The sequence below is a fragment of the Ranitomeya variabilis genome, chromosome 4 (assembly GCF_051348905.1).
Source record: "Ranitomeya variabilis isolate aRanVar5 chromosome 4, aRanVar5.hap1, whole genome shotgun sequence".
NCBI lineage: Eukaryota > Metazoa > Chordata > Amphibia > Anura > Dendrobatidae > Ranitomeya > Ranitomeya variabilis.
Genome location: NC_135235.1, coordinates 162,125,930 through 162,135,584, shown reverse-complemented (window position 1 = coordinate 162,135,584; position 9,655 = coordinate 162,125,930). Strand labels below are relative to the sequence as shown.

The 9,655-nt window shown below is 47.6% G+C and overlaps 1 protein-coding gene across 1 annotated transcript; it reads left to right on the top strand.

The window, feature by feature from the left end:
• Positions 1-898: 898 nt before the first annotated feature.
• On the top strand, positions 899-7,873 carry LOC143770092 (uncharacterized). Its single transcript, XM_077259353.1, has 8 exons — positions 899-1,345; positions 6,487-6,540; positions 6,621-6,689; positions 6,766-6,897; positions 7,008-7,106; positions 7,181-7,267; positions 7,543-7,629; positions 7,731-7,873. The coding sequence occupies exons 1-8, from the start codon at positions 1,234-1,236 to the stop codon at positions 7,856-7,858; spliced, it is 768 nt and encodes a 255-aa protein (XP_077115468.1). The 5' UTR covers positions 899-1,233; the 3' UTR covers positions 7,859-7,873.
• The last annotated feature ends 1,782 nt before the right edge of the window (positions 7,874-9,655 follow it).

Genomic DNA, 9,655 nt, shown 5'->3' with positions numbered 1-9,655 from the left:
CAGAAAACCTGCAGGGAATCCGCAGGTAAAATGCAGGTAATTTTACCTGAGGATTCTGCAGAATCTGTGCGGAAAAATCCGCAATGGAATCTGCAATGTGTGCACATACTCTTAATGTCCACTTGCGATATATGAACCTAGCGAAAGTTGGGTACCTACATACTCATCTGTGATTGATTAGAACTGGGCACATGGATTTATATATATAATGATTGGGTACAAAGATATTTTACACTAGGCAATTTAGCAAATATTGTCAATTATTGTCTGTCGTCTAGCTTTTCATGATCTACATATAATTAGGTCTGTTCACATAGCCATATGTGGTTAAAGGAAGGGAAAGCATTGCCTCTATATGATAGGGAATAATTCTAGTCCCTATTTTATTCAACTTTATCCAGACTCTGTGAAAATATTATATTACAGCTTTATGCAAATACCTGAAATCTCTACCCTGCTGATTATAACAATAGGTCTAAAATAAGCTACCTGCATGAATCTTGACAAATGGATATTAAATAGTGCCATTTTTGAATGCCAAAAATATGGCTAACTGTATACAAAATTACTTCCCTGCTGCTATAGCTGCTCTCTCTGCTTAGGTGATATTTAGTTTGAGGCAACCCCTTTATGTTATGTTTGTCTAATTTTTTTTTTTTTAATAAAGTATTTATCTATTTTTATTCAAATATGAGTGACACTCTTGATCTATTTGTCACTTAATTGTGAAATGACGTATATGATATATTTAATTTATTTGCATAGTTTTTCCTCCTCTGTTTTAGAAGTCACCAAACTATCTAGCCTACACAATGCACTATTAGCATATCAGTAAACATCACTAATCATCAAGGATAAGAGCACAATATGTTATATTAAATGTCAATTTTACAGACTTAGGGTACCTTCACACTGGTCGATTCTGCTACGATTACGACGCATTTGCGTCATATTCGACGTCGCAGTACGAGCTCGTAGCCAGCGGTCACACTTCATTTAGCGCTACGATTTTAACGCTTTTTCTGACGTAGTTGCGATGTGAACGTCACGCGTCGCAATCGTACGCTACCCTTCACACCGCCATAGTCCTACGACTCCGAGCTTCTTTTCGACTGTAAATGCGTGACGTATTACCAGCATGGGCGTGTTCTTCGGCAATCTGACTACGCCTATGGGCAATCATGTAATGCGCTCATTGGTCCAAAAAAAAGCTATTGTTCTCCACGCTTAAAAATGGGGGCCAGGTGCTTTCGTTCCTTTTCCTTTCCTGAAGCGGGCGGAAGTGGAAGCGAGCGGAAGCGGACAACGTTACATTCTTCATCGCAAAACTACAACCTAGTTCGAGGTATGTTTGGAAGTGTGTTTGGAGCTTTGGGAAATGTGGGGTGCCGCAGCGTTTTGCTACGGAGAGCAATAATGAATTGCGTTGCATAACGGAGCGCGGCGTCGTTGCATTACGGGGTTCCATAGCTAGTGCCTCCTCTGTCCTGAGACACTGCTCGGCTGGGCCGCATAGCGAAGCGTGGTAGCGTTACATTATAGAGCGCGGTAGCGTCGCATTACGGAGCGCCACAGCGGTGCATTTTTTGGGGTTCCATAGCTAGTGTCTCCTCAGTCCAGAGAGGAGACTGAGGAGCCTTGAGCCTTGTTGCTATTATTATAATACAATGTTTTGTATGTTGTTGTTTTTTTGCCTTTATTTACATACCCCTTTATTCTATTTTTGGATTTTTTTTTTCCCTGAAATAGCAACAAAACTAATTTTCTATTTGTGTTCATTTCAGTCGACATGTTGGATGACGGAGAGAGGGCTCTTATAGCTGCTGCCCTGATGCTTGAGGGTCAGCGGCTGAAAGAAGAAAGCCGTCCAAAGCGACAACGCCGCATGTGGGTCAGGAGCTGGCTGCTGAAGAGGTCAAGATTGTCGCACATGCGTCTGATAAGGGAGCTACGTGAAAACAACCCTCATGATTTTCGGAACTACCTGAGGATGTCGGAGGCGTCATTCAAAATTTTATTGGCAGCCATCACGCCACTGATCCGGAGGCAGGATACAGTGCTTCGGGCAGCAATCTCCGTGGAAGAACGGTTGGCAGTGACATTGCGGTTCCTTGCTACAGGCGGATCCCTACAAGATCTCCATTATTCTTCGGCTATCTCCCGGCCTTTACTGAGCGTTTTAATTCCGGAGACGTGCGAGGCCATTGTACACGGCTTACGCCATTATATGGAGGTGAGTGTGTGTGTGTGTGTGGTACTACTCGTTTGTACAGCTATATAATATATATGTTGCTTATCTGTGTGTAATCTTTGTTTTACATCTTGCAGTTCCCAAGGACACCGGATGAATGGAGGAAGATTGCTATCGGTTTCGAGCAGCAGTGGCAGTTTCCAAACTGCGGAGGCGCCTTGGATGGCAAACATGTGCGCATCACGCAGCCACCAAACACGGGATCCTTTTTCTTCAACTATAAAGGCTACTTCAGCGTCATCCTCATGGCCCTCGTCAACGCCAACTACGAGTTCATAAATGTTGATGTTGGCATGAATGGCCGAGTGTCCGATGGCGGCGTTTTGGATTACACTACATTTGGAGACCGGCTGAAGAGCAACCAACTGCAGTTGCCCGAAAATGAAGAAACAAGAGGAAACCTCAATTTTGTGTTTGTAGGAGACGAAGCCTTCCCTCTTCTTCCGAATCTGCTTAAGCCTTTTCCACAAAAAACTCTCACCGACGAAAGGAGAATCTTTAATTACCGCTTGTCCAGAGCACGTCGTGTTGTTGAGAATGCATTTGGCATAATGGCTAATCGGTTCAGAGTTTTTCACACTGCAATCAACTTGAAGCTTTCGTCGATTGACAACGTGGTTTTGGCCTGCTGTGTGCTCCATAATTTCCTTCGGCGCCGGGATGCCATTACGTACAGTCCACCGGAATTTACGGATTTTGTGGACCCAACGAGTGGAGATCTTGTGCCTGGGGAGTGGCGGGCTGAAGAACAAGGAATAGCAGGTCTACTACCTTTGGGATCCGGCAGGCACACAGATGATGCACGGGACTGTCGAGAGAAGTACTGCCAATACTTCAATGGTCCGGGAGCCGTGCCCTGGCAGCATGAAATCGGGTCGCATGCTTAGTTATCTCAAATGTTTCTGTGGGTACAATAAAATCTTTCCCCCCTCCTCTGCTGGCGTGGCTGTGGCGGGTTGATTCTGCCCCCAGCGCGGTGATGTCACCAAGCTGGCGGTAGATTCAACACGCTATGTTCGCGGTAGCAGAGGACGTAACTTTAATGACAAGGAAATGTTTTTGTGTGTGCAATAAACTTTTTTTCTTTGCAACCTTCCTTCTCTGCCTGATTCTGTGGTTTGATTCTGGCCCCTGCAAGTGTTCGTGCAATAAAATGTTTCATTGCAGGTACTGAATATGTCACCACGGAACAGACAGACCAACAGTTGAGGGGTTTAATAACAGGAATCAGGTTCTCCTCACAGGAAGGAAGCGATGGAAAATAACTAGCAATAAAACAGAGCAAAAATATGGGAGTGAAACAATGTAACCGAAGTAATCAAGATTTCTTGAGAAAAGAACACTTATCAGCCTGATGAGGACTTGCTTGAAGGGTCGTCTTCTCCAACGTAGGCGCCGAGAAACAGCGGCAATTGTCGTCCCTCTGTTGTCCGTGGGCTGAGTAGTCTCTAGGAGCCTGCTGCCTGTGGTTTCGGGAGTTAATGTGGTATGCACAGGCTATGAGTCTTTAGCTTTTACAGCACAGCCAGGAATCAGGGGCTCTGCACTGTTAAGTCTCTGTACCAGGAATCAGGGGCTCTGCACTGTTAAGTCTCTGTACCAGGAATCAGGGGCTCTGCACTGTTAAGTCACTGTACCAGGAATTACAGTCTCTGTACTGATACCGCGGGGACAAGGGGGTCGAAGTCTTTGCACGGGCCAATGTCTCTACACGGGTCTCAAAGCGCCCCTCTCAGTCACAGCAGAGTCCGCTTTCATGTACTCACAAGATGCAGTCTTTCTGGGCAGTCTCCTTCTATTTGTCCTCAGACTGGGCGCTCTCTCTCTCTCCCGGAGCGCAGCTGCACCCTGCTCTGACCACTGCTCACGCTGCTCTGTCCCCTGTGCGCGTGCCTTTCCCGCTCTCTGCCCGGCTTCCTTCCTGTCCCAGTCTCTAAGTCTGCCCCTTGGGGAACCTGCAGCACAGCTCAATGGTTCCAGGCACAGAGCCGAGAAGGTTACCGCCCCAGACTCTTCTTGTGTTTTACCTCCTTACAGCTGTGCTGAGAGAGGATGGAGTAGGGTGAACACAACAAACTTCTGGATTGTGAGTGAGGTGCAGGCGGAGATGTTATGGTGGATTTAGAAAGTTATGGTGTGCTCAGTGAAACAAAAACAGCAGGCATGTCCACTTCTGTAACAGCTGATGGGCTCTCACTTATCCCGACTGTAGGAGGTAAGCAAGTGGAGGTTCTGTATCTGGAGACCTGTGTGAGAAGACTTGGCATGGTGATGGAGGAGGAAGAAGCAGCTTATGTGGTTGATAGGAGAGCCTTTGGTTGGTAAGGCCCGCTAGTCCACATCTTTAACCAGTTAGATTCTCAGATTAACGCATGTTGATAGAGCATGTGCCAGTTCATGCATGTAGTAATTAAATTATTGCAATTTTTTCCTCTACTGATTAATTTTTTGCAAAGTTGGCAGATAGCATGAGTTGGGTCATCCTTGGCGTTCTCAAAAAACGCTCAGGCTAGGCAACCCGTGCCTCCCCTGCAATCTGCAGACTTGCGACCGCTGCTGGCCACTGTCCGTTGTGCATTCAGTGCTGCCATGTTTGCATCACTCTGTGTCTGTGCGGCAAGCAACAACATAACCTCTTTGTCTTTCTCCTCCTCTACTGAGTTACTCAGCTGCGTGCCTCTGGGTTCGCACCATGTGGGATGTACAACCTCATCATCATCCTCTCTCTTGTCCCGCTCCTCACCTTGAAACTAACACTCCTCCTCTTCCTGCGGGGCAGACAAGGTTAATTGGGGTGCCACCTCTGAGGATTGCACTGTGTGTGATGCTAAGATGGATGAAAAGGAGGAGAGGCTACTTGATGCAGTGCTTAGCATCCATTGGACCACATGCTCTTTCTGGCCCTCATCAACAAGGCCAGTCGCTGTACGGCTGCAAAAGAATGGCAGTCAAGTGGCCTGTCCAGTAACAGATGTTATCAGGTGTCTTTGGATAAGACGAGACGGTGTTTGCTCAGTAGAGCTTTCAGTAACATTACCACCTAACCAATGCACATGTCGAACACCAAGCCTATTCCCTCTTCTACCTTTTTCCCAAACATGTTGGATGTACCCTTCCCTTTAACCAGTTGTTTCACAACCATAGGCACAGACCTGTCAGTCTCCTCTAATTCAATTAACAATAAGTAATTATTTGCTGAGATAGTGTGCCTGCACAACAATATCAACCCGAATGTTTTTAAAATAGGAAACGTGGCTCCCTGCCTACACAACAATATTAGCCCAAACTATTTTTTATTAGGAAATGGGGCCTGGTGCCTGCACCCAGTATTAGCACAAATTATTTTGATTAGGACATGTGACTTCCTGACTGCAACACACTATTGCGTGGCATTTTACGACGCCATCAGCAGCGCCTCCGTTTGGAACGTTGTTGCGTCATATTTTTGCAACGCCGTATTCCTATAAGTGGGCTTCGGGCGCGGCGAACCTGTAACGTAACCGGCGCCGCGCTCGATGATGACGTTTAGTTAAACCACACCCCATGGGCACAGTGACCTCGCTCCGGCGTATCCCGCGCTGTAAAATTAAACACTATAGAACATCCTGCGTAGTGATTGCTTACAAGTTGCGGGATGATTCTCTTTTGCATGTGTTTTGGTACCGGCAAAACACGCGGCGCTGCGCGTGTGACGCGATTGCGTCATTTGTGCGCCGCCGGGGCGGGGGGTCAACAGTGCGTCACGTACGTTACGTCGGTCTTTCGGGAAAATGGCGGACAGAAACAGGACGCCTGCCCTGGGGAGCCGTGAGCTGCGGTACATGGTGAAAACCATGGACGCTCTCCGCTATGAGGGGGACCGGAACACCCTGCACCCGACGCTCCACAAGCGCGATGTGCTGCGCAAGGTGCGTCGGGGGCTGCGCAGGCGCTTTGGGGTGGTTCGGTCCCACGAGCAGCTGCAAAAGAAGTGGGCTGACCTAAAGTACAAGTGCCCGGGGCGCCTGGCGGACATTCGGGATGACATCAGGCACAGTGAGTATACTGAGCGCCCGCACTCGCCCAGACGTCTATGTAGCATGCGCGCACTCGCCCAAACGGCTATGTAGCGTACCCGCACTCGCCCAGACGTCTATGTAGCATGCGCGCACTCGCTCGAACGTCTCTGTAGCCTGCCCGCACTCGCTCGAACGTCTCTGTAGCCTGCAGCCCCTGACCAGAGTTTTTGATTGTAGGTCGCCGGCGACGTGCAAGCGCCAGCGCCTCAAACCCGGAGGTCAGCTCATCAGGTAGGTATTCGCCGAATTCAGCTTCCATGGTGCACTCTTGCCCCCTTTAAACGTACATGTGCGTTATTCTTTCTTTAAAGCTTTGCGGAGAGCGTCCATGAGCCGCAGCAGCACCACGGCTTCCCAAAGTGCATCCAGGGACGAGAGATGTAAGGAACAACACGGTTTTGTGTAATTAGTGATGATCCAATGGAATGGCTGCATTAATTTTCCCATTGCTTACAGCCCTAATGGCGCCATCACCCCCGGACCTGTCCGCCCCGGCCTCCTCTTCCCCGGCCTCCTCTGCCCCGGCCTCGTCACCACTGGCCGTGTTGCCCCCGGCCATGTCACCCCCTCGGGTTTTTGTGACACCAAGTAGGTTGGCGCTCTTCTGCTGTCCTCTCTACCTTTCTCTCTCTCCCTACCTGCCGCTCCTTTCTACCACCAGCTTCATCTCCATCCAAAGGTTTCTTTTCTTTTTGAAGCCCGCAGGCCACCCAGAGCCTTGCCTGCCGGCCCCGGGGGCAGCAGCAGTTCCGGGTCCTCGGACCGGCTCATTATCGTGACGGATGTCGAGTCCAGCCGTAAGTTATCTACACTCTGGTCATCTGAAATTGCTCACTCCCTGTCATCTAAAAAAAAAAATTTTGTTTTTCAGCGGAACTGCAGGCAGAGGAACAGCGGACCGGGGAAGAGGAACAGCCGACCGGAGAGGCGGAGGAGGATATGTTGGCGTCGGCCAGTGGTAAGTAGTTAATACATAGGGTCTAAAGTGAACTAAAGTCAAAAGATAAAGATCTAAAGATATCTATAGGCTGGCTAGCGATAGCCAGCTTATAGATAGCGATATCTATAGGCAGGCTATCAATAGCCTGCCTATACATATAGATACGTATAGCGGTAGCCTGCCAATAGTTCTAGATATCTCTATCGATAGCTTGCCTATAGATAAAAATGATTTTGGTGTGCAAGAAACAGCTGTATTAGCCCCTTCATTTAGAAAAACCTTTTGTTTTTCAGCGGAACTGCAGGCAGAGGAACAGCGGACCGGGGAAGAGGAACAGCCGACCGGAGAGGCGGAGGAGGATATGTTGGCGTCGGCCAGTGGTAAGTAGTTAATACATAGGGTCTAAAGTGAACTAAAGTCTAAAGATAAAGATCTAAGGATATCTAATAATAATCAAATTTTTTTCCCTCTGAATCCGTAGATAACAGAACGCTGCTGCTGCTTGTGGCCTCTGGCCGGCAGCTGCAACAGTCAGCCAGGCAGCTGCTGGAGGCAATAAACCGCCATCAGAGCCTGCTGGAGGACATTGTAGCCGGGAAACCCGTGTAAATATGTTTTTTTAGTTGTAAGTAAAAATTTTTTCTATTTACCCCTTGTGTTCGGTTTGTCTTTGTTCCGCATCTAACCAGGCAGGGGTATGTACACCAACAAGACATGAGCGTACAGAGAGGCACACATAGCGCCACAACAACACAACCGTATAAAGTAAAAATTATTTGCTTTATCAAAAGGAACAGAATAGTTACAAAATATAAGGATACAAACATAAGTCCTGACACTGTGCATCTACATAGTAAATCACAAACATTATAAGTACTCATTATTGGTCATGACACTGTACATCTTGATTGAAGTTCTCACATTACAAGTCCAGAAAGCGTCCATCTTGATTGTAGTTCCGGTGTCGGGATGGTGAAGCCAAGTCAGGAGGAACATAGTTGTATGTCGGTTGGCTTTGTGGGGCAAAGCTGTAGCTAGGTCCATTTCTGCGAACAGGGGTACTGAAGTGAGGCTCCGGGGGTTGCGGCCACGAGTTCTGGTAGCTTTGCATGCGCAGGTCCGTGTTACGTTGCTCCACCCTTTCTACCACCACCTTTGCCGATGCATTCAGTTCTTTGGCTGCCGCTTTGCTCAAGGCTTCAAAAATCAGTCGCTCTGCATGATCCTTCTGCGACTCGTCCAGTTTGGATAACTTTTCCGCAACATAGTTTGCAAAGCCTGAGGTGCCGCTTGAAATTTCCCGACTCATTAGCCTTTTAGCCATGGAAAACATTTCGTCCGCGTCGTTGCTGGAGCTGGTGGCTTTGCGCTTCCTCGACGGTAGCCTTGAGCGAAGCGGGGCAGGAGGCGCTGCATCCTCAATCTGTATTTCAGTGCGGTCACTGTCTTCTGTCTCTGTCGATCCAGTCAGCACCTGCAAAAATAGAGAAAAAAAGGGTAAAGATCTTGCATTTGCGACATACACTACAAACACCTATATGGAAGAGGATCAATGACTATGACTATTTATATTACCAGGTCAAATAGATACTTAGAACAACTATACTTATCTTATAGGTTTAATTTGGCCCAAATATAAAGGTTAAAACATGCTGAAGTAGAATAGATTGCTGGTTATCGTATAGTTTAGGGAAAGGTTAGGCTATTACTACAGCATAGCAACTGAAAATACTTATCTGTGTTGCACATTATAACAGCGGTAATCTGCATGATCCAAAAAAACAAAGTGAGAAGTTACTATAGTGGATATAGCTCTTGCATGTAAGTAGTATTACAGAGTACATAAGAGGCACTTACGTTTTGTCCTTGGGCCTCCTCCGGTATTTCTTCTCTGACAGGAAGTAGTGTCATCATCGACGTCATGGGCCGTGGAATCTCTTGGTCCAGAATGAAGGAGAGCTGGTCATAGTACCACAACTTGGGAATATACACTTCTTCCGTGGAAGCGCCAGATTTAGAAGTGGCCTGCACCTTGTTGAGCTCCTTCTTCCACACTGTGCGCAGTCCCTGGATCTTCTTCTTGACAAAAGTTTCATCCACCTTCTCAGCTGGATTATGCTGCCGGCAAAGGGTGATGAGCTTTTCGTAAGCCGCCTTCCTCTTGTCGCGGTTACTGTAGTCTCCGGATTTGATCCTCCACAGGCAGGGCAAGGAGCGATACATCTCGATAAACTCTCTGGTAAATTCCTGCTTGGTCATTGGAGGCATCTGAAATGAACAAAAACTCGTTAAAAATGGCCACACATGGTAGAAAGTACATAGCAACATGTCACACAAAGGGTCGACTACGGAGAGCACAAGAGCCAAACTAACCGCCACTGATGAAAGCTGCTCTGCGGTGTCCAT